The 26,462-nt window shown below is 41.5% G+C and overlaps 1 protein-coding gene across 5 annotated transcripts in view; it reads right to left on the reverse strand.

Moving 5' to 3' along the window:
* Positions 1–26,462, reverse strand: part of stard13b (StAR-related lipid transfer (START) domain containing 13b) — a 63,181-nt gene that overhangs the window by 18,858 nt on the left and 17,861 nt on the right. The window contains exon 1 of one of the 5 annotated variants that reach the window (XM_058081021.1): positions 14,364–15,588. The exons of 3 other annotated variants lie outside the window; for them this stretch is intronic. In XM_058081021.1, the coding sequence (XP_057937004.1) occupies positions 14,364–14,487 (124 nt within the window). In that variant the 5' untranslated portion in view covers positions 14,488–15,588. Of the gene's footprint in view, positions 1–9,642; positions 10,553–14,363; positions 15,589–26,462 lie in introns of those variants that run through there. One more of the 5 variants, XM_058081019.1, reaches the window with a different exon arrangement.

Consider the following 26,462-nt stretch of genomic DNA (forward strand, 5'->3'; position numbering starts at 1 on the left):
CTGGCTACCAAATCTGAAACTATGTCTCTGATATATTTCACAACATCAGTGACCTGATGAAAAGGTTACAAAACTTTTTAGAAAAAAAGACATGTTGATGCAGTAATCAGCTGAAGTACATGATTACTGAACATGATTACTCAGCAAGATCAGCTTCAGCACAGCGCAAAAAATGAGTTAAAATGTCAAGATGACTCAGGTGTTTTCTCTCTCCCCTCCCTTTTGGTATACATGACACTTTGACAGATGGATACAACAAAACAATTGTCCTTTGCTGGAGAGACAGGGACACCACTTTTCTTTCTGGGCAAAGACATGACACACAAGCTGTATACTTCCAAAGACTGGACTGCAGCTATTTTCCCACACAGGATGAAGTGTTTTCACAATCATTGGAAGATTCGCTTTTTTTAGTGATCAAAACATCAACTGGGATTGTGGATGTTTGCTGCCAAATGCTGTGCTATTGTCTTTTGTCCACATATGAATAAATAACTTGACTGTAGGTGGAAGAGGCTGGACAGTGGATCACTGTGTCTGATGATATGCCCACTGTATGTCATTGTCCATTGTAAAGCTCTCAGTCTTGGGGGGTTGGGGTGCACTACACTACATGATGTGTTTATAATGCGTTATTCTAGTTAAAATGCTTTTTAAAAAGCTGGAAAGTTGACATGCATTAATTGCACTAATGCATTGTCAAGTACAGAGAACATACTAACTCCTTATTTCTAAAATCACAAATTCTGTTATAGTTAATCTTCAAACAGCTAAAATAATGCATAAGGCTGAAAATAACCAATTACCTAAAAATGTCATCCAATACTTCTCTACAAGAGAGGAGAAATATGATCTCAGGGAAGAACTACATTTGAAACACTTCTATGCTAGGACTACGTTAAAAAGCCATAGCATTTCAGTATGTGGAATCAAACTATGGAATTTTATACTGGTGTTTTTTATCTCCTGTACAGCGACCTTGGGTGTCCTGAAAGGCGCTTTTAAATACAATGTATTATTATTATTATTATTATTATTAATTGATTGAGTAAGGAAGTAAAACAATGCACAACAATGAGCCAATTCAAGAAACAATACAAGCAGTTGATGTTTGCTAAATACAAGGATGAAGAGTCTTGAACCAGTCATGATGTGCTATATATATCACTATATTGACACTTACTATGGTACCCATTATGTCACTGTATGGTCATATCACCTCGTACTTCGGTACGAGGTACATTATTTAAAAACAAAAAAAAACAAAAACAAAAAACAAAAAAAAACCTTAAACTGTATTATAGAAAGCAGGAAGTGAACAAATGTAACAGTTACTGATTGTAAAAGTACCAGATGGAGGGGTAGGATTTAATAAGCTTTGCTTCTTCCTACTCCTTTTGGACATGTGGAACTGTGAACTGATTATGTGATGCACTCAATTGTAATCTGATGCATGTTCAAATGAAATAAAACCATTGCCATTACATTTTTTTGCAGCGGAACTGCTCAAAAACCTTTAGCTATACTGTACTCTAAACATATTCCTAACCCTTGCCACTAAGATACTTCAACAATAATACAAAATTGTCAAGCCTTTTCTGAAGTAAGCTGCTCCTGCCCCCAAAACTGTCACATAATATTGTAAATTATTCAGTTGAGCGCAGAGTCTTTTATGGTTGCCGAGTCGACAAAAGTAAATAACCATGCAGGTCAAAAAAGCATTGGCATTCACAGATGTGGCTGTAGGAAACCTCCTGGTAACAGATTTTCTTAAATCGACAAGATGACAGGATGAGGTGAGATTAGCACAAAAAAGAGAGTATCAGATTATATATCCGATATTAGCACTCTGATACAGCAGTCAATTCCAGACTCCACCCCAGCATAAATGTAGTTAGAATGTTATATTCTCATGTTAAGCGATGCTAAAGTTTCAGATAATTTTGCTGCACATTTGGAAGTGAGGTTTGTTTGTAGTTAGGAAGCACTTTGGGCGTGTGACCAATCACAGCGGAGTCGGTGTGCCCGGAGGCGGGCTGTAGGTGGAATAAATTAAAACAAACCATTTTGACGGAAAGCACAAATCCAAGGAAATACAGTTGGAATAGGTGCAGATTCTGGAAAAACTAAAAAGTTCAGTGTAGCTGTTCTATAGGAGTCCACAACTCACTCCAAAGGGTCGAAAAGTGAGCATAATAAATCCCCTTTAACAATAGATCCCCTCATTGCGCATTTTAAGCAGCATCACACGGGAAACTCCTGTGGAACAGTCATTAAAAAGTCATTGGTACCAGAAAAGAGCCAGCCCCTGTCGGTGGCGAATAATGTTGGGTTTAAACCCTTAATTTAGCACCTCGAACCTCACTATATTATGCCTAGCTGCCACAACATTGTAGATAAAACTATACCCCACTTCCATAAAGGAGTAAATGAGTCGGTTTTTGTCATACCTACTGTTACTGACTATACTGACTATTGTTCTCTGAGTAATATCATTTTGTAGAGCCTTTTCTAACATTCCACATTACAAAATAGGTCTGTATAATTTTTGTTGATATCGGATCAATATCAGTATTGGCTGATATACAAGACTGCAATATCGCGAGAGAAGAAATTGCATCAGTACATTCCAAGGCAAGACTTGCATTTGAAAAATCAAACGTTGTCAGCAACCACCAGCTTTATGGATGGATGGATGGATGGATGGATAGATAGATAGATGGAAATTGCCAACGAAATGTTGTTGCCTGGCTGCCGTATAATACCAGAGACAAAAGAAGATAAATAATAAATAATACTAATAATAATAATAATAATAATGTATCTAACTCTGCATGCGCTTCAAAATGTTGCTGTCGGTATTAATGTTTGCTCCTTACTGCTGTTACTACATTGGTTGTGTTGCTATGCATAAACTTCCCCACGCTGTCTGAAATGCTGTCTTAAGTATAGAATAAGTAAATTGCATAGGCTAACTAGAGCTTGGTAGCTTGCTATGCTGTCGGCGACCATCTCTTGTGTCCCTGCAGTGATCCCATAGCCTGTGCAATGTGCACAATGTGCAACAAAAAATAATAAGAATGCAAAGGTGACTATTATTTCATGTCTAAAGGGCTGTAATAATGTTAAAAGTAGTAATTAGAAAGGGTACTACATTTTTTTCTATGCTAGGAAAAATATTCAGTTTATTAGTATGGAATCCTCCTTTGCAGCAATTCAATTATCATGGTCAAGCCTGGGACAAATTAACCTCGATAAATGAGGGACATTGAACTACATTTCCCATGCACTTCAAATCATTATGAAAATTAAAACATGAACCTTTGCTATGAGGTTGCAGTATTGGCCACCATTTTAAAACAATACAAGCATCATACTTTTGTGTACCAGCATAAGAAGCACGTGGTAAGTGTTACTGAATGTCTGTCCCGTCCTCTCCTAATGTCCATACATGTCTTATTTACTGTAAAGAACGACAGGCCCACATTGCCATGTCATGCTGTTTTCCTCACTTATAATAATATGGTTTTGTGCCTGTGCCTCCCTGCCTTTGATAGCCTGTACAAACACTGTTATTGGGTTTTCCAAAGAAGCAGTACATCCAAGAGGAGGAGGGTGGTTGACATAAATTACTGGCACTGGAAGAAGGCTTCATGTTGAGCACCGTAAGCTCTGTATCATATAGAACACTTGTAAACACCACATTCCATTAGGTCCATCTCATTTGGACTGCATCCCAGAGAGGACAGTGTGGGGTTGCCTCCTTCTTTTAGGATTGGTCGCACAGAGTCAGAGGCGAGAGCAGGGAGGGGGCGACGTCAGAACAAGGGCCCCCACCGTGAGAAAGCCCTCTCAGGAACTCCACCATAAAAGCCATTCCTCTGGATGCTGGTACTAATTAACAAGCACAAGACTGCCCCAGGAGCATCGCATGCAAGTAGCTTGCAGTTACGCGTGCTGGTGTGCACAGGACCGAGGCGTCGTTTTATCGGCTTCTCCCACGAGACTACAAAAATGCCGGGGCATTTGTCACGTGTGGTCATCAATGACAGGCTGTGGCTGGAGAGATAACAGTGAGGTGTCTGTGGTCTGATCAATGCTTGTTTGAAAAGTGCATCTCTACCACAGGGAGGCATTCAAGTGCTTTACAGTCCTCACATATCAAAAGAGACAACATTGAAATTCCTAGAAAGGCTTGGAGATAAGGCTGATGCCGTGCATGCAACACAATAACATGATGTGGGTATTTGTATGAATATGTTCTGTTTAACAGTCAATTAGATGTAATTGAATTTGGTCCAAAAGAATATAGGTCACTTTCTTTTTTTTCCCTACAAGAGGGCTTTTTTGAGGGGTTGTTGTTTTTTTTTTTACATGGGGGCTTGTTAATGTGGGACCCTCTGTTACAGTGCAGTCTTGGCATTTGTAAAAGTCAATGATTATCCCAGCTTCACATGTGGATAGCCACCAGCACGCTGCACTGAAGCAACAATAAAGTGAATGTAGGCTGCCACCTAAAGGCCAAAACCAGGAATCAAATAACATTTAAAGCTCTCATAGTACAGCTATAGTAGTTTCGCCAATTGTAAACAAGTCTCAGAGATCCACGACCAAACTCCAATGCTGGAATTTACTGCCTTTACTAAGCGTGTCTGTAGCTTTAAGTCACTGGGATACACCTATTTCGACGATGAAGCCCTCTAACAACATTGCATCATTTGAAATCCATGCTGTGATCATGCATTAACACATAGACTGATGATAACGTGTAATAGTTGCAATATATTGCCGGATTTTGATGATTTAAAAGTTTTCGAGCCGCATTGATACACATACTAATGCCAGTTCTGTCAACAACACTTTCGATGTCCGCTCTCATTGGGATGTCTGTGTCTTCCAGCACACAAGGTATGCTCCAGTCCTCAGGTAAAAAAGCGTCTTGTTGAGTCTTGGTAGCCAAATGGAGAGCTAGGTATCCACTCTTCCGTGAATGACGCTGTGGTGAGCGGTCAGCAAGATGTCTCGTTAGTTTGTTCATGTGCCGAGGAAATGTGTTTCTGTAGTGTTTTAAATCATCAAAATACGGCAAGGTACTGCAACATGTTATCACCACTGTTAGAACATCTTTAAAACTAAAGTTAGCAATAATATATTTGCAAAGGCAGTGTTTACACGTAATGTATGCATGTAAAGGGTTGTGCATGTGTCTCATTCAGTGAGTACAGTAAAACTGACTTTTTAACCTTCTGATGCACTCATTTGGAAACCAGCTGATAATATTTCATAGGCACTATACTGTCTTGAAAACAATTAACCTTGAGTGTGGAAAATTCAGTGTAGTGGGTGATGCACACACACACACACACACACACACACACAGAGGGAGAGGGAGCATCCCAAAGGTTGCTGTGGAATAGCACCTCCTTTCGTCAGTGGATTCAAATTTATAGCCTGAGGCACAAAACAGGAGCTCATGCATTTGAAGTGCAGGGGGACTCTATTGGCAGATGTAAACAGACAGCTAATCACATTGTCAAAATTGCACCCACCCCCTTCTCGCTCCCAGTCAGTATTTACTGCCCTCTGAAGGCAGCAAACAAAATCTGCATGACAACAACAAGCGCATAAAGCCCATTCATGAATAAAAGATTAAATAGACTCTTGTAGGCTAAGCAAACAATGCTGCCTCTGCGCTGGTTTGCGGTCCTGCGTTTGAAGAATGGAGGATATACAGTATTTGTGTCACATGCCAGCACACCACTCAGAAATCATTTGGGCTTTGAGTCTTGAGGGAGATGAGAGCATTTCAAAGACCCAAATTGTGGCCCAAGCATTTGGCATTCCCTCTTAACAAGCTCGAGTGGTTCTCAAAAAAAAAAAACATCCTGATTTGATTGCGCAATATAGTTAAACGTCAGTCCTGATGGTGGCAGTAGTGTGCATTACAAAGTGGCGGCCAACCTGGTGCCCCACTACAAGCGGGATATAACAGCAAAACAAGACAAATAATCTGTACCAGAATTTGTGGACAGATTTGTGGTCGAGTAGTCGTCTCCCGACCTGAAGGTTTGCTAGTTCAATCCTCCGTCCTCACATGGCAATATAAGAGTATCCTTGAGCAGGATACCGGTTACCTACTGATGCTGCGTCATCAGTAGGTAACTGTGGTAACATTGTCAAAGCGCTCTGAGTAAGTACCTTAAAAGGTAGAAAAGTGCTATGCAAGTGAAAGTTTATGTCAATTATACAATATATGCTCATTATGGCCATTATGCTGCAAGGGTAGCATATGGAAACATCTTAGTATTCCACAGCGGGCGGGCCATAAGGCAGGCATATAAAAAAAAAAAAACAGGGCCCCCTTTCAGGGCCTTAAAGTAGCATTCTCAGAACAGAAGAATATTTCCAGGAAATGAGATGCATTTCTCCTCAGTGAAAACATTCTTTTAGCCTTGCACAAGCGTCTACAGCAAAGCACCTTCAAGCAAAACACCTACAACTTTCCACCTCACATTACAGCTGTCAAACCTGTGAGGCAAAAAAGCTTCAAGAAGAAAACTCATCCTGGACCCAATGACATTGTCATGATGTATCATCACCAAAGAAAGCGCCGTCAAATTTCGTAAACGTGACTCAGACCTCACAGGCTTCGCTGCCTGGAATTTTGGGTGAAACAAAACAAGTTCCCGCCGCCATCACCACCAGCAGCACTCACTTTCAACCTGCTATGTCAACAGCTGGCTGGAATGCAGGAGCGGCTGCCACTCATAGACATCTACTGTATGTGGTCTATCTCTTAAAATCTCTGGCATTTTATCATGCAAGGTATAATTCAAATGAGGCGCATATAACAAAGAGCAAAGAAAATTCTCTGCAATCAGGAATAAGTGTGAAAATGTGTTTGTCAGTAGAGAAGATTGGCTGAAATTACATAAATGCAGTATAAAGGCCAACATATGTGCCTCACACTTTATTTCCATCCATCCATCATCGTTAAAACAGCTAGATATTATGTGGAAGTAAATCACTCATTTACTAAAAATAACAGCCAGGTTTTCTGTTAGCCTCTGTTCATTTTTAACATAACTGCATGCCTTGACAGCACTTTCACAAGCCTTCCTGCCATGGCTTTTGTCTCATCAATGTAACATTACTGACACCTAGTGACCAGTGAAGAAAACTACACATCACATCTTTGAATGCGTCTTCTGAATGCCTTATCCATTTTTATGCTTGAAAATAATTTAATTCGGGACATACATACTTAATTATGTACATTCTTTACCAATAACAGGCCGTATTCAACCACGAAACAGCAATGGTTTATTAATGTAAAATAGTTTTGAAAAACTGTGATAGAATGAAGCAGCAAAATTAAAAGTGCAAAGAGGCAACATTAGCATTGACATGAATGCTAACACAACACAAGAGGTGTCCTGGCATGTCCACGCTGGTGATTTGGGGTTCAAAACTAACTATTTACTAATCTACTACTAACTGGTCATTGAGTTTCCAGCTCATGAAGTTTCCCCCTCCAATCTCACATTAACTAACTTATTGTTGCCTTAATGAAAATATCCAAATACAGTAGATGCCTGTTATTTGCAGGAATCATAGTCTAAGGCACCTGAGTGGCAAAAAAACTGAAATAAGGGTCACATCTATTTTAAAAAAAAACCTATTCCTGATACTCTAAACTTTATAATATGCCTCTCACGGTTTTTTATAGACAGTTTTATACGTGAAGAAAGAAATACAGGCATACAGTAAACAGAACTGTACTTACAAAACACACAGTTACACAACATCATACCATTTTTTGGAACTCTGATTCATAGCTGCAGTACCCTCTTGCCTCCTGCAGCTAGCGCACATCAAACCGCTTTCCATTTTTTATTACCATTAAAATAATCAGTTACCATGTAACGCAGAGGAAATAAATCAGCGATTTATTATTTGGGTTTAAATGCAATTAGGGATGTCCACAAAAGGAATCAGATTAAAAGGAACAGAAAGCCGCACGTTATTGTATGACACCTAAAAAGTCACATCTGACAATAACCACTCAAAGTGAACTGCTAAATAACTTCACATAAAAGAAACCTCTTCAAAACCCTCAACCTGAATTGAGGGTTCCCCCTTCAAAGCAGACATCTGTGATCTGAAAAAACCACACACGGTAGGTTACTGGACAACACTCGCCTGACTACATAAGGTACAAACATTTCTCCTGACATAAAAAGCGTTGATCATCATCATAACCCCAAAGCATAGTCATGGTGAACATCTGACTCATGAAAGCTGGTCAGCATGACTGGAAAGAAGGTTGTTGTTTGAGCCAATGGTTCTCAAACATTTTACACCAAATACCAAATCACAAATACAGTAGTAGTAGCAAAGAAAATGTTTCAAAATAATTTCAGTTCAATTTCAGTGAATTCCTGGTTATTTTTTTTAATTATTATTTATATTATTTGTACAATTATTATTACTGTTGATGTTATTTATCGCCATTATATTGCGCCTGTGGATGGAGCGGGTGGAGAAAAATGTCAGCCATGAAATGAAAGGAATAAAATGAAAGGAAAGGTGGTGAGACCAGCCATGTTGTTTGGTCTCGAGACAGTGCCACTGAGGAAAAGACAGGAAGCAGAACTGGAGGTAGCTCATGAAGTTTCAGAGATGCAGGTGCTGAGGTTCACATTGGGAGTGACCAGGATGGATAGGATTCAGGAAGGAGTACATCAGAGGGACATTACATGTTACAGGCCTTGGAGATAAAGTCAGAGAGGCCAGACTGAGATGGTTGGGACATGTCCAGAGGAGAGATAGTGAATATATTGGTAGAAGGATGCTGCCAGGTAGGAGGCGTAGAGGAAGACTAAAGAGGAGGTTTATGGATGTAGTGAAGGAGGGTAGTTGGTGTGAGAGAGACAGATGCGGAAGACAGGGTTGGATGGAGGAGATTGATTTGCTGTGGCGACCCCTGAAGGGAAACGAGAAAGAAGAAGACATTGCGCCTGTTCACAATGCCCTGAGCATCCAGCGGTTCCTGGTCGAGATGACTTCAAGATGACTGTGGGAATTACTTCACTAGGGGCAACCTTGTATTTGTATCGTATATAAGTTTGTAGTTTGGATTGGTGGTTTCCTCTGTGAAGATGTTGTCCTGCTGTTGTAAGGAGAGAGGGCCCAGGTCTACTCTTGTGGGTATGTTGCAGAATCCCACTATAAAAGTGGAAGCCTATCTCTATTATGATTATGAGAGCCTTGCTCCCTTTCTCAGGCCTCTATGCACCTCCAGGTAAACAAAAAAAAGATGTAAGTAAGCATGTGGCCGGGTTAAAACCACCGGTGTCACCATTTCTACCTCGTCAATGTTGACACAGCCGCTTCCCACCTCATTACGTAAACCATCCAGCGGCTTATCGCTGACTCTATTGTCAGTCAATATGAATAATTTACTGCACCCACAACACCCTGTTGGCTGAAGGTCAAGTTTGTGTGCACATCCACATGCAAGCAAGCGTGCCAGACTGGAGGCGACCTTTGACAAAAGGCAATCAGCTGATATGGAAAAGGAACACAACATTCCCATGCTCTCTAGCATTCCCAACACCATCTGTGCCTTTCTCCTCATACCTCCGGCGATCCTCTTGAGGAGCTGCTGCCTGGCAATGATCCGGCCCAGCCTGTAGCCGGAGCGCCTACGGTGATGGTCCATTCTCAGGTAGATGTCCTGGCTCTCCGGGGTCATGCTGCCCAGACACTCGCTACTCGTGGACTCCGGGAACTCCCCAAACATGTCCTCTTCAGCTCCACCACAACAAGCTAGTGCCTGGTGCCCACTCTTCAAAAACTTCACACACAAGTGCAAAAAAGCTCCAACTGAGTCGAGGGGGGATGGCATGAAGGGGGCGGGGAGGAGTGGCTACACTCTGGAAGTCACGTGACCATAAAAAGGCCAATAGGGTTTAGGGAATAGGAGTACTGCCCAGCTTGCCCGGCTCAATCCAATGTCTGTGTGAAGGCTCGTCAGCTTCCCCCAGCACTGGAGGGAAATATAAATACCACCGGAATGCCCATGGAGTGAGTAAGGCTTATGAAAATAGCCTTTGTCGCTTTTTATTTGTATTTATTTAGGACTCGCCCTTCTCTGAACAACTCATCCAATGTTGCCGGCCGTGCAGAGAATTTAAAGAGGAAATGACAGAGTTGGAGAAGTTGTTTTGCTGGTTGGAGAATGCTAATTTGTGCACACCCACACACACACACACACACAGCCTGCTTTCAGGCACAGGAAGACCTCTCAGCAGGTCTCCTCAAATTATCAACACCTTGGGGAGGCGTAACATGAATTTTAGCAGGAAAGCGACCAACACATCCTCTTAAATGCAGAAGCCACAAAAATATTATATTGAAGATATTCCCTCAAAGGGAAATTCTGAGAAATGAAAGATAACTGTGTCGTTCCTATTTCAAATGTGCTCAAATCTGATTTAGATTTAATTTACAACACGAATTGTGAAACATAGTAGCATATAATATAATCTTACTGACAGCTTGGTGGACGAATGCGCAGGCCACACAGCTAGGAGACCCAGGTTCAATTCCCCGCTCAGTGTGGAGACTCCAAATTGTCCATAGGTATGAATGTGAGTGTGAATGGTTGTTTGTCTATATGTGCCCTGTGATTGGCTGGCCACCAGTCCAGGGTGTACCCCACCCCTGCCCAAAGACAGCTGGGATGGGATAGGCTCCAGCATGCCACTACCCTAGTGAGAATAAGCGGTATATAAAATGGATGGATACCTTTCAAAACTGCAAAGGAGGAATGTGGAGAAGCACTGCTAATGAAACAAGTTGTCGTAATATATAGTACATACGTATATCCAGCATATGTACAGTATGTATAATGTATATAGGTTTCAGCTCTACAAGTAAGAGCAACACAAGTCTCCTCAAACCTGGAGTAAAGTCCACATCTACACCATGAAGGGACCCGCCCAGCACCACTCAGGATCCTGGTCTGGCTTTCCATTGATGACGGTGCTTTTTCTCTCACTGCGCACACAGGCCCTCCTGTGTGGTAGTGGTAGTAGTAGTAGCAGCACGGCGCCATACAGTACATGTGAGCAAGCACCCGGCGGGCCAGCCACCAAGTTAAACACTGCCCCTGTCTGTTCACCCACCAACCCCGCCTCCTCTACAAATCCAGTCCAGCTTAAGTTGACAAAGAGCACAATTCAGCAGCACACTTCAGGGGTTTTCATAAACGTCTCACGGGATTAACCCCCCTTCTAAACACACACCCCCCACGCCCTCAGGTGGTTTCTTTTTTTATATGGCAGGTGATGGCGTCACGTGAATGATTTCATCGGGTGGTGGCTTTTCTTCTATTTGGATCTACACATAACCACCTGTCTTATTCAGAGAAGGATGCTAAAAAATGATTGGCAGCAAGTTGGCATCGGACATAATCCCCCCCAACCCCTGTGTTTACTTCCTTGTGAGACGTCTAGACGTACACATTCCAAAGGTGCGTTGGGTATATCGCATTACAGAATCAACCGCAGTGCTCATCGCAAACTAGAAATGACACGCAGGAACCGTGCTGGCAAACTGGCGTACATCACAACAAATCATAGAAATCGTGCAACTATGGTCCCCTAGTGGCTGTGAGTAGCATAGTAAATATTTAGGATGCCATTGTTGTCAATGGAGCTAAATACACACGTCTATGTAGGGTCGACCTCGGAGGAAGCGCTTATTGTCAAGCACAGCACAGCAGACCAAATCAAACGTGTTCCAGCATGCCTCCGTTTGTGTGCATCTCAACGCTAAGATAGCACCACAACTGGGAATCCACACTCACATTACTCATGGCAGGTGCTTCCAATCACGACTGACTGGAATCACCACACAGACAATGAAGATCACGTCCACCATCATGATAATGCAACTACAAATTGCAATTCCTTCAAAAATCAAAGTTGACAAATGTCGTTGTCATGCCAACAGAAACTAATAGAAGACTGGTGTATACAGTGTCAGCATATCACATCACCATCCATCCATCTTCTATGCTGCTGATCCTCACTTGGGTCGTGGTTATGCCGGAGCCTATCCCAGCTGACTTTGGGTGAAAGGGCACATGAAGACAAACAACCATTCACACTCACAATTTCATTCATTCATTCATTCATTTTCTACCGCTTTTCCTCACGAGGGTCGCGGGGGTGCTGGAGCCTATCCCAGCAGTCTTCGGGCGAGAGGCGGGGTACACCCTGGACTGGTGGCAAGCCAATCACAGGGCACATATAGACAAACAACCACTCACACTCACATTCATACCTATGGACAATTTGGAGTCGCCAATTAACCTAGCATGTTTTTGGAATGTGGGAGAAAACCGGAGTACCAGGAAGAAACCCATGAACGCATGGAGAGAACATGCAAACTCCACACAGAGATACCTAATGGAGATTTGAATCCAGATCTTATGTATGTATATATCCTGTATACACCAATGGTTCTCATACATACACCAAGTACAAACAAAACAAAAGGGTAATGTGAACTCAAATTGTCTGGGAAGTGACATGCATGCACAAAAGCATGACATGTGGAAGTAAACGGAAGTAACAACAGTGTGTGCGCTAGTGTTGCGCTAATAACAACATTAGAAAAAAAAGACAAAATCATATCTGACGTATCAAAAGCATCACTATTTTGATTTGAGAATCGACTTTAGAAGTGGTAGCAGAAATATCAATATTTTATTTCTCATCTACTGATCACTTGTGTGCTCTCCTTCACACATTTGTGGCAAATTTCAAGGATTTTGTGCAACGGGAGTCAATATTTCCTAACCAAATGATTCCATATGGGAGATGAAGAAGAAAGAGGGAAGGAATTTTGGCTATGGCACTTTGTGGAGAACTTGCTGCGACATCTGTTCCAAGGAACATGTGGGTGGAAGGAGTGGTGGTACATTGCTGTTTGACTGAAAGGATTTGCGGATGACAAGAAGAACTACATTTACCTTTCACAAAGAAGGAGTACCTTTAACCAAGTCTCGCACATAAAACCACGCCTTTCAGTGACATATAGGACGGATATATGCAACTTGACCATTCAGACTGTAGTAGATCAAATACATATAAGCTTTATATGTGTATATCTATATACCGTTCACACTGGATAAAAAAAAATCTGATGGAGGTCACATATGAGCAAAAATATCGGAAATGATGTGCAGTGTTAACATAGCCATGGAGCATCATTGACTAGTAGCATCATTGACTGGCACTGTAGTTAAAACACTCAGAGTACTCCAATCATATAGAGTATCTTTGACTAGTGTTGTTGCAGTTGGTCCTTAAAGACAGCAAACTACGGCTGTCCTGTAGATGATCTTTTACTAGTAGTTTTGGCTATGGTACTGTACATTAAAAAAAATCAGAGTACCCCTCTCATATAGAGGATCTTTGACATGCAGTTTTGCAATGGCGCTTTAAATGCAGCAGACCAGTCCAGACATATAAGGATCTTTGACCAGCAGACACATATTTCATTTATGACCTGATGAATCATTTTGTGAGATGGCATGTAATACAAAATTAGAGAAAAGAATTAGAGTAAAGGGAAAATTCCATCTTTGTGAAAAAGTGTCCCTCAGAATATGGTTGAATAGCCCTGACGTAAACAGTGACGAAAACCTAAGCACAGCAATGCCTTTGCAGCTCTCCTCACAAGTCAACCCAGCATAGAAATTGGCTGTTGTAGATGCAGACCCTCTGTCTTGTCACAAATCAGTGAACTCTGACCTGGCTACTGGACAAAACATCCTACAAACTACTACTACCTATTTCTAATAGAAACGTATGCACCAATACTATTTCACCTGTCGTGTATATTCCATGCAAGATGTGCAGAATTAACTTGATTAATATTTCCATGTAGTGCATTTCAACAAAACAGTCCATTGCGTCTTCCAGTGCAAAGGCGACCTACTGGCGCCACCCTGTGGCCACTTTAGGCCTGCATTTATATCTAAATACACGCAAACTGTGATGAAACGCTTCTCACAAGTTATCTACACGTGTGCAAAATGCTTGGAATGTTTGTGCAATTCAAATTAAACAGAACATTTTGATAATCAACAGATAATAGAATGAAGTATCTACGATACTGACTTGATCTTGCAGCTAACAACTGTAATTTGTGTATGCCAACTGTATGACAGATGCACACAATTCAACTTAAACACGTCAACTGTAACATTTTTTTTGTAACCCACAGCAGCATGCTGCTGGGTGAGTCAAGCCGGCCACAGAGTCGTCTTTCCCGGGGCCACTGACCTGCCAACCTCCGCTCCCGGACATTCCTCCACAGTAAGTCCCAAGCTTTGGACGTGGAGCTCCGCAGCTGCTCGCTGAAGGACCTCCGCAGCTTCAGCGTGGCTGACTTCCTTCTAGATGTCATTGCACTCGGACATAATCACCAAATCCCCTCGGTCTCTTGCTAGCACACTGAGACAGAGAAATCCTCCTTTTTTCCCGGTTAAACTTTGAAATAGTTTCCAGTCCAGAGGCGAAAGTCACCTAATAAAAACAGATAAGTATTCCTTCAAGTAAAACCAAAAGAGTTGTTTTAAAAAGTTGGACGAAAAGGAAACAAAATGATGGCAAAGACTTCCACACTTCATACCAGATGTGTGGGTGTGTGTGTGTATGTGTAACTGTATGAGAGGAGTTCCACGCACTGTGGGAGCTACACGGCCGTGAGACGTTCACTGACTGTAGGAAACGTGCACACTCTCAGGTAAACATAAAAAAACAATCTATGATTAAAATGTCATGTACCTCCGACGAAACTAAAAAAAGGGATCACCAAAAACACTCTTGGATTGAAGAATTCTGAATTTAAAACTGTACATAAAACCATTCTGGCTGTATCTCAGTACTTTTGTGCAGTGTGACCATCCATCCATCCATTTTCTATGCCAGGGGTCGGCAACCTTTACTATGAAAAGAGCCATTTCACCCACTTGCCCACTAAAGAAAAATAGCCTGGAGCCGCAAAACGTTGTATTGTTTTAAACAACATTGGAGGGAAAAAAAAAGACGAGTTGGAGTACTCTTGCTAGTACTGGAGATAAACTTTTGTTTTTAAATGAGCTCTAATTTATTTATTAGAATTGTCAAATAACTCATTAATAATAATTAATAACTCAAATAACTCAAAGTATTACTCATTTCCCTTCATGTTAACCTGTCAGAGAGAACTGGATAGCATCCTGTCTGCTCATTCAGTCACCAGTCAGAACTCAGTCAGGATGCATTCATGGTCTCACACAAAGTTGGATTTTTGTAAACTCATAACAAAGACGTGCATTTTCACCACACGGGTGCTAAAAAATATTCAAGCATTGCAAAGGGAGCCGCAACAAAGAGGCTGGAGAGCCACATGCGGCTCTGGAGCCGCGGGTTGCTGACCCCTGTTCTATGCTGACAATCCTATAGGATCACAAGTATGCTGGAGTCTATCCCAGCTTTGGGTGAGAGGCGGGGTACACCCTGGACTGGTCGCCAGCCAATCACAGGGCACATATAGACAACCATTCCCACTCACATTCATACCTATGGACAATTTAGAGTGGCCAATTAACCTAGCATGTTTTTGGAATGTGGGAGGAAACCGGAGTACCCGGAGAAAACCCACGCACGCACGGGGAGCATACCTACATGCTAATCATTCGCCCAATGTGAGGGCCCAGTGTGACCCTATGTGTCATAATTTGTTGCAATCTGTTATTATGTACCCACAAATCCAAAAGTCGTCCCTCTCAGTACCAGCCATTTTTGATGATTTTGACAGATTTTTCAAGGCCCACAGAATATTGTGTCCTCGGGCTACATAGACATGGTATATACCAAAAGAAAGATTAGACTCTCACCTTTCATCAGAAAAAGTTGATTTCTACCTTTTTCCCTTCTTTAGTAATCAGCAGTAGAACATGGGTAAGTTTCAGCAAAATATCAGTTCTCAAAAAAAAAAAAAAAAGCACCACTTTCACTTTGACACAAACTTAGCCATAAATGCTTGGCCAAAATGTCTAAACAACTATGCCACAACATAAACAACACAAAAATGGTTGTACACGAAGATAACCATTTTTAGTACAAATATAACACCAAGAACAATTTACAATTTTCACATTTGCAACTGAACTGTGTATGTGCATGCATTTGCTTGCCTTAACATTTCCCTTCAATGCCTAACCTCCTATGCGCTACAAGATGAGATGCCTTTTTACTTCCTGTTTGCTGCAGATACATGGGAAAGATACTTGCCGAGTTCTTATAAAATGAACTTCTGCCACTTTGTGGCCGTTTTAAAAATCATACATGATCTCTTCTATTGTGAAGTTGCATCATCACCTCTATGTGCCACTCACACACAAAAAACAAATTTTTTTTTTTGTGGGCAACATATTTTTACACTTGCATGACCTAAATGTGGTTTGTGATGGCCACAATTTGACCCTGGAACTGATTATTTATATTTCTATTATTAGTATATTATTAAACCTGACCTTTTAGGCTGCACTGTAAGGAATTTCTTGAAAACATGAACTGGTCTAAAAAGTAAAAATGCAGTGTTGTCACTTGTTTTGTTATTTGGCGCAAACCAAAACTATAATCATAGGTGTTATACTAAAACTTACAATGCTTATACAGCCTCTTATTTCTCATTATTTTACATCCCCGCAGACCCACACCCACATATGAACTACTATTAGGACAGTTAAGCCACATATGTCACCGTGGGATGGTGTCATGTGTTATTCTAAAGCATAATAATAAAGCCAAGTTCACTGGGTTCTCTCCAGGTAAGCGAGAGTAGGTCTAGGTCAACACTTTAGGAGGAATGTGGCTTCACTTTCAGCACCATTTAGCTCTGTTGTCACAACATCCTCCACCCAAAAAGAACACCCCTTTAGCAGTGAATAAAAAAAAATCACCATCGATGTCGGAATTATTTGAGGAATTCTCACTTCTTATTGTGAGGCCCACGAAGGCACACAGCGTGACCGGCGATATGTTTCAATATGGTATCAGACGTGTGAATGTGTCGGGGGCGGGCTGGGATTACTGTTATAAGACATCTGATTCCTGCACAAACACAACAAGAGCAGCTGAAGGTTGACAGTGTGTGAAATGATAAATATCATGCTGACCTCAGTGTCACCTCTCTGCATGGCGCTAGGCTACTATTACTTCATTCTCATTTGGGGGCGGGTCGTTTTGGACAATATGGACACAGTCAACAGTGGAAGAGAGTTTGGTGGTAAAGTTGACACCTGTACTACCAAACCAGATATATTTGAGGATGAACTCCTGATCTGCAGTTCTACAAAGGTGGTTCTTCTTCTGGTAACATATGCGGCACAGCGAACCTGCTTTGCCACAGTTTATAGTGGCAAAGCAAGTGTAAGGTCTATGAAAAATGATGTCACTCTTCATTGGCCGTAGAGATCAATACAGATAGTCTAATGAATTCCAACATGTATTGCAACATTATGAAGCAGAGATTGGGAAAACTGGGCTGTGTGGCAGTTTCCCAACGTGATAAGACCTCTGTCACAAAACATCACAAATGTGGTTATTCAATTTGTTGTCCTACATTTAAAATGTTGAAATGAATGCAACATTCCTATGACTAGCATCTTAGGTTATGCTCCATGAACAATACAAAGAAAAATCCTTTTTCTCAATTTCTTACGGTTCAAAAATGGCGTTCAGGTTGTGGTTACTGGTGTCTGCTAGCATAAAGACGGTCAAACAAAAACAAATAAGTCGCTCCATTGTGCCCGTCTTGTTTTTGTAGTTTACAGTGGTGTAAAACTACACTGCAACCTATACTCGGTGGTGTCTGTAATATTTTGCCCCACAGCCGAGTTTGGTAATTAAACTACAGTACAGTGGAACGTCGGCTACCGTCCACCCCAGTTAACATGTTTTTCTGTTAACATCAAAAATTTCAGATTAAATTTTTGTTCAGTTTGCGTGCATTTAGTTAGTGTTAGTGTACAGTATGGCACATGTCTTGTTGTGCTATCAATACATTAATGAATTAGCTAAAATTTAGCTTGCTATCAAAGTCAGCTAGGTCGCCCATATGCTGTGTCATTAGCGCTTGACACACGAAACAAGTTAAAGTGCATACAAATGGCAAATTAAAGAGATACATGAACATTTAAGGTTACTTTTACTTTCACTGAAGACGTGTTTGCTCCCGAAGACACAATGTGGCAGCTAGACTCCACACAGAAGGTGTTTTTTTTTTAATTCGGGAGTGTTTTTTCACCTTCTTTGTCAAAATGTTTGAACTTGCAACTTTCTTTGGCTTCATTTTTTGTATTCAAATCACTCATGACAAAACAGAAAGGTAGTGTCTGTGTGGTGTCTCGCTGGCACGTCGTGTCTTTGGGAACAGTCCTGTCAAAAATCACATCTTCAATGTAGTTTAACATTAACATTAAATGTTCATTTATCCATTTCATTCCTCGTCTTTACGTGCATTTCAAATTGTTTTCTGCTTGTAATACTATAATTGTAAAACTATGAAAACACGTTTGTGCTAATATTTTTGCCTGCCTGGAACAGACTAATTGGATTTACATTATTTATTGTGACAAAAATTGATTTGGTTAGTGTTCGTTCCACTGTATTATAAAGTGAATCAATATCAATCAAAGCTGAGCATTAGTATTTGATGTTTATGCTGGATCTCCGAGTGTGCTGGTGTGCCTAATGTTATGGTCTGAATGCTTTTTTTTCTTTTTTGAGGGGGTTGGAGTGTTCGGCGTGAGTGAAAGGCAAGAATGTGTACACCGGTGATCAGCATGTTGCTATTTTAAGTGCCATTTGTCCAGACCTCAGGCTAAAAGTGCAACAGAGAGACAGAGAGAGACAGAGACCCCAACACTTGTCTGGAGAACCTGTTTCCATTTGATCCTATTCTGACTTTTTAGGAAGGCATCGGGCTGAGTCAGCCTACTATGCGATGCAAAATGAGAATTCGGTCACAGAATCTCTTAACAGACATTGACCAAAATGTTTGGGGGAAACTAGAGTATACAGACGTGTTCAAATGTTATTTAAAACATTGTCTGTACAGGTGACTGTCCAGCTGATGGTAACATTTTGAACCTGGAACAGATTGATCCACTTTTCCTGAAAGGTCAAATGGGCAGCATTTGTTCATGGTTCCACGGACCTCCTGTAAAACTTGAGGAGATCGATTGTTCAAAGCAACTGTGCCCTGGCTTTGGAATGAACTTCCTCTAAACCTGTGTTCTTTGGACTCAGTGGATGCCCTTAAAAAGGATCTAAAGACGTATTTGTTTAGACAAGCATTTTAACTTATACTGACTACTTTGTCTATGAAAAGCTCTACACAAATAAAGCTTACTTACTTACTTACTTACTAAGGATAATAAGTGTTCCAGAACAGTAGGTCCGACCTTAGTGCCGACCAGACCTCAGTAACCCTCCACTCCAGCACGCATCATTAGGGCTGGGCATCTACGTCAGACTTACTCCAAGCAGTACAAATCAGGGAAGTCTGTCTCATGCCAATGTAACCCAGGGTTTTAGGATGCTAGGTTGTGGAAGTTTGGTGTAAATAAAGGAGCTGCGGCTAGGCTTACTACGACTTACCTGTGCAGTATGTATCTGTTCGCAACAGTCAAGGGATCGTTCTCAACTCACACAAAACAATTCCGGACTTCAAAACAAGGACACTCATTTAAACCGTGCAAAGCATCGGAATCAAGAATCGTTAGCAACCAAAACCAAAACAAGGAATCTGAATCACAACCAGAATTGTTCAAATGCAAACAATGCCCAACCCTACATATACGTCATCAAAGGCAACTGGATTACATTTAACAGCAATTACGCTTTCCGCCCTCTCCACTTCCCAGGGTTAAGATTTATTGTTTTACAGTAGTTGTTCTTTCTATACTATGCATGCATGCATGACAGCTAGAGGCCATGTTACTTGAAATTTCTTTGTTCTTTCTTTGTTAACTTGAACATCGCTTGTACAGGTGGACAGATTATTTCCAATTTTAATGGGGAAAACAGATAAAAAATCACGTTGGAACATGTTACATCCAACCGTAAAGGTTGACAATGAACGAGGACATTAGCAGGCCAACAAAAGAAGAAGTCATCCATCAATGACAAAGCAGGACTGGACGGAGAGTCAGGTGATGGAGTGATGGAGCCTTGAAAGGAAGTGTGGCCACGTCGTGACCTCTCTTAACATGAATCACCAGCGAGGTAAACACTCTCTCTGAGCCGACACAAGTTTCAGACTATAGCATTGTCACAGGCCGACCCATTGTGGCCACACCACCACGACTTGGCAGCTAGTTGACGACAGAAGAGGAAACATCCATCAGGCCTGGGAATGCCCCCCCCCCAAGTCGATGTATCCTCTCTGTTTGTTTTGGCTCACTTAAGTAAGAACACCAAAAAGATTCTATGGAGCTGTGCGCCGGATGGCTATCTTAAATTCCCACCAACCCACACCCCCGCCCCCAGTTTGGCTGACAGGACGCATGTGGGAAAATCCCAGATTTGAGGAAAGTGATTTCTCCTCCATGCCTGGGTCACGCTGGTGGACCATCAGGGCTTACGCCAGGCCCCATTGAATGGTCTGGGAGAGTGCTCTTCACAGCCTAATGGAAACAAGGCTCAGGGAGCGTGGAGCATATACATCCCTCCTCGCCGCCTCCCCCAACAGCCCCCGAGGGCTCGTCCCAGGCATGTGCTATAAATTTCCTGACCATATATTCCCAAGTCGAGTTCATTTTTCCAGAGGAGCCACACATGTGGTGCATATCTGGGTTTAGATTATGGCTTTTGGAGGAGGTGGGGGAGCTGACTGAGGTCCCCATCCATTAAAGTGGTCCCTAATCTTGTTTTCTTGAGGACCTTTCGTCATTACTTGTCATGGCTTCTTGCTTATTTTTCCATTATTCTCCACAGAACTCAACTCCCAAACTGTTACAAGAAAAAAAAAGGCACAGAATGTTCACTTTGCACTAGTTTGTGACCTTTTACCAAGCAAGAAAAACTCCACACTTTTGTTCAACCAAGCGTGAAAGTACTGCAGAGGTGAGAGCATGCGTATAAAGAGGCCCGGGTAAGAATGAAAAACAGGCGTGACAAGCGTACGTGGCTGTTGTCTTGCTGAATGACAAAGCATGTAATGCTGTCAAGTCCGAATCGGTTTGGCCCGCATCGCCCACGAAATTGCCTGGGAAAACATTTTTTACACCAACCTTCAGCACCTGGTTTCTGTTAAAGCATCCAGGGCTTACAGGGTTACACTTCACCCTCAATTGCTCACTTTGCTTTACAATTTTTCCCACAAAAATAGTATGAAGCAAAAGTAGTGAATTGAGAAATACTGTGGTGTTTTTAAACACTTCATGTTGCATTATATAAATAACACTTAATAAAGTTAATACAGTTGGTAATCAAACAGAAAGTGGATGTAAACAGTAAGTTTTGACACAGTAATGGGAAATACAGTAGAAGCTAACTGAAATCTGACATCCAACAGGATGTTGACACACAAACAGGAAGTAGACAATATTAACAGAAACTTAAAGACTAATGAAAAGTTGCCACCAAATAACAGGAAGTTGACACGCACAGAAAGGAAGTTGATAAAAATAGATTTTAAAAAAAGTGCTGAAAACTAACAGGAAGTTTACACCCTAACAGGATGTTGACACACACAAACAGGAAGTAGACAACACAAACAGAAAAACAAACAAAAGAAAGATTGCAAGAAAGTAACAGGAAGTTTACACCCTAACAGGATGTTGACACACGCAAACAGGAAGTAAACAACACAAACAGAAAAACAAACAAAAGAAAGATTGCAAGAAAATAACAGGAAGTTGACACAAATTGAGGCTACGTTGACACAAACAAACAGGAAGATGAATCACGCTAACCTTTTACCAAATTTTAACCAGACAAACTTACTAAATCTAAGAAATGTTGTATATGATGAGGAAGCTTGTCTCCAAAATCAATATTCCAACTGTAAGCTCATTAAATATGCAAATAAAATACATTTTGCTTCATAATTACAGTATAAGCATAAATAAAATGCCCTCAGTCTATCCTTGCCTCAAAGTGCGACACAAACACACACATCTTTCATCATGTACCGTACATAAATGTAGTTTACCACATGGTTGGCTCACCACATTAAAAGTAAGTATTTTCTTTTAAATACATGAAAGCTAGAGTCTTCACATTAAAACATGCCATAGTTGAATGTAAACATTAGGACTGGAATGTCCCCATCTGGGCTCTAAGCTATCTCAGCGATTCTGTTGAAGTCATCAGCGGTGATAAAGCGTTAATACACTGCAGGTATTGTGGGGACCAAACTGATCCTGCTGGGCTTTGGACTTTGAAAGGCGGATCATGTGGAAGGTGTAGGAAGCCTGCTCTGCTATGGCTCTTTGATTGCAGAGCCAAATTGTTCAATCGGGTGTGAAGCCCCGAGTCTGTCTTTTAAGACCACATAATACATTGGTACAGGTGGAAAAAGTAACTCTGCGGAAATGTTCTTGGCTTGGACGATAAGTGTGTGTGTGTGTGTGCTAGAGAAGAGCAAAAGCAACTGGAGTGGAATACAATGAGGAGAGATGAGTCATTGGTTCAGGTACAGAATGATCTGAGAAGGTATTCTAAAAACACGATACCAAGGACCAATCATAATTCACAAAACAATAGAACTCGAGCACTTGGAACAATCTGTTGTTATTCTATTGTGTCCTCAAAGCAGGCAGAAATCTGCCCATCACTTTTTGGACTCTATTTGCTTTAAAGGACCAATGGATAAAATTTTTCACAAATTTTTCCCACAATTATTGTATTGCAGTGCTTCTCAATAATTTTCTGCCCCCCCCAAAAAAAAAGTTCAAAACTGAACTTGAAACTGAAACCAGGAAAATGCATACAAACCATACAAGTGTATTCAAGAGTCAAGTTGCATGTTGAGTACTATAAATTTGTACATGTTGGCAGGTCTGCAGTTAACACTGAAATCTCTCTCACCTTCCCTGCGGACAGTTCACCACACCCCACTATTTCAGAAGCACTAGTGTATTGGAAGTGTGTCTTTTAATTAATTTAATAATTAGTAATTTTATTAAATTAATTTAATAATTCAGACCTATGGACAAAGTAATTTATATTACATTATCTTTAGGCTGCACGGCCGTGGAGTGGTTAGCGTGCACAGTTTGGAGACCCGAGTTCGATTCCACCCTCGGCTATTTCTGTGTGGAGTTTGCATGTTCTCCCCGTACATGCGTGGGTTTTCTCCGGGTACTCCGGTTTCCTCCCACATTCCAAAAACATGCTAGGTTAATTGCCGACTCCAAATTGTCCATAGGTATGAATGTGAGTGTGAATGGTTTGTCTATATGTGCCCTGTGATTGGCTGGCCACCAGTCCAGGGTGTACCCCGCCTCTCACCCCAAAGACAGCTGGGATAGGCTCCAGCACCTCTGCGTCCCTCGTGAAGATAAGCGGTAGAAAATGAATGAATAAATGAATGTGTTGTATTTATTCATGAATATCTCTGATGAGAGTGTCTCCAAAGAGTGCTACTATGGAATTTATCCCTAGATGACCAGTGATTATTATCACACGTCGACATCTCTGTCAATGTAAACAAGGAAGTGAGGCCGTGGGTGGGCAAAGCAGGGACATATTTGATTGGTTAGACATTGGGCATGCACGTAGACATTGGGCATGCACGTTTGAGCGCTGCTCAGGGACAAATGTACAAGGAAGCTGTGAAAATTCAACAAAGTCGTGAGGATTGGTTGAATTTGGGTGATTTGGCGTGACTGTAACATTGCAAAATATTGGAATTAGTCATTAATACGCATCAAACCCTGATGACAAACTGTATGAATGCTTGTCTGCATTGAAAGCCCAAACCCGATTAGGGTTCTTTGGACTGTCCAGGCCTACACTCGGCTTGTGGCCCTTCATACTAAATTTAGTTTTTCCCTAAAGCTGTCAGCTGAGGACTGGACCAACCTGCACAAACACACACACACAAACATTCCCATTCAGAGTGCTGACCTAAACGGTAAAGTGACAAGCCAACCCTTGTCTCCCTTCATGTAGTTTACAATACCCAGGCCTAAATTCCTAGAGGCGCACAAACTCCTCGCACCTTGGCCCTCCAGAGGAAGTAGTGAACAAGGATTTATTGCTGCTTCTTTAATTGGCTACTTTAATTGGGAGTGTTTCCTCACCCCTTCCCCGATGAGCAAGGACAGATCAAACTGGATGATTTACACTTGCCAATAAATTATGTTCAAATTCCTGGGCTCGTTTATTGAGAGGCCTTGAAGGCATCCATAATTGCAACAACAAAAAAAGGGCTAATGAAAAGATTTTCCTAGTGGGGTCAGCCCTACACTGTTTTCACTACCTTGACAAATGACTGCGTACACTAAAGAAAAGTCTAGAAGAAACACCACCAGGCTCCTTTCTTCTCTCCCTCTCGTCGCTGTCAAACAGCCAAGCTGGCCTGTGCACTCAGGAAACCACAAGTCATTTTCCATCTTTCCATGTGTGGAATTTTTCATGCTGCCTCCATGCCAGCAGCACTCTTTATAGTCTAAGCTGGGGGGGGGGCACATGACCTCTTGCGGGTAAATTTAGCACATGATGTCACTGATCTGGCACCAGGGGGGAAATAACGGCAGACTCGCAAGGAAATTGGATGCAATCATCAAAACGCTACAAGGTCTTTCCTAAAATAGAAGGTGCAAAATTTGCAAATATGATTTTTTTTTCAATTTAGACACAGCGGTGGGAGGAAAATGTGCCACATTGCCTTTTCCTTTCAGGACCAAAGCCACTTCTAATAAACCACAAGTACGTTTTGGGACAACATTGAGGTAAGACTGAGTCGTGTCAAATTTAAAATATTTCTTCCATACCTTTGGATTCACCCTAAGAGTAGAAAGTTACATGTATAATGTATTAAATGTCAATTTTTTATGTACACAAAAGGTCTATAGCATATCAAGATAGGAAGTTATTGTACAGGTGTGCCTTACGTTGACCACAATAAAAGGCCACTCCAAAATGTGCAGTTTAACTGTATGCGGGGTGCTCAGTGGAGTTAAACTGCACATTTGGGAGTGTCTCGGAACCTAAGGCTCACTTGTGCAATAATTAGGGGTGCTCCGATCAATCGTCCACTGATATCAGTGAAAAAGGATGGTATCGATATTGGCTCATACTCTCTTTAAAGCCCTGTCGCAGCACCCATAACAAGCATGTCTGCCGTGTGTGGGACATCCTGTCTTTGTGAGAGTGATATAAGTTTTGCACCCTGCCAAACATGCCTCAAAAATGTCTCACTGGGGTGGCGCTTTGAAAAGCTTTAGATTGATGCGGCATTTGGGGGGCGAACACTTGGCAGGGTGTGGTGAGTTTGAGGTTTGCAATGTGATCGTTTGTCAGGCAGCGGCTATAAAGCCCCGGTCCCAACCCACTGTACTTGCAAGTGTGGGCAAAATTTGGATATGCAGACACTATGTAGGATTTCTTTTGTGCAGGAGGAACTTTTGTTGTGTGTGGGGCTGCGTCAGATTCCGGATGCCGTGTGATGCGCAATGAGCGTGACAGAAGAGGGAGTCTGTGGTTCAGAAGGCAGCAGATGCAGCTGGAAGGACCCAGCAGAGGGGGATAAACCTGCTTTTCATTCAGTTAATAATGTCAGAGGACTAATACATGCATTGTGAAATACAAAATGGTTGTGAAAACCAGCATTTTGTTCATGTTACGGTAAAACAAGCATTTGAATAAAGTCAGCTTTATTTGACTTGAAATAAGCTATGAAAATAAAGGTTACAAAAATGAGTAGTAGTCGTATTGTACCGTCGATTGGTCACAATAAAAGGCCACTCCAAAATGTGCAGTTTAACTGTATTGAGCCTCTCTCCCCATACAGTTAAACTATAGATTTAGGAGTGGCCTTTTATTGTGACCAACAGTGTTTTAAAGTATTGTTGACTTTATCATTATCGCTAAGCAGCACAAAATGACAACTGCCAAATAACTACTGTCTGGTTACAGCGCATTAAAACATGCAATCAGTGGCATCCTGTTCAGTGCCAAATAAGCTTCAAAATAAAAGCATGACAGTGTTAACCTGAATTCTGGACTTGTTTTTACATGAGCTTTATTGTCATTGTAGTGTCACTGCCCCCTAGAGTCCAACCACTAAATCACAGCACAGAACCATTCACGATACTCGTGTCATTTGTCAATCCAAATAAAAATATGTGCAAATGGAGGAAAACCAAAGATCATTTATTT

This window comes from Doryrhamphus excisus, chromosome 8, assembly GCF_030265055.1.
Source record: "Doryrhamphus excisus isolate RoL2022-K1 chromosome 8, RoL_Dexc_1.0, whole genome shotgun sequence".
Lineage (NCBI taxonomy): Eukaryota > Metazoa > Chordata > Actinopteri > Syngnathiformes > Syngnathidae > Doryrhamphus > Doryrhamphus excisus.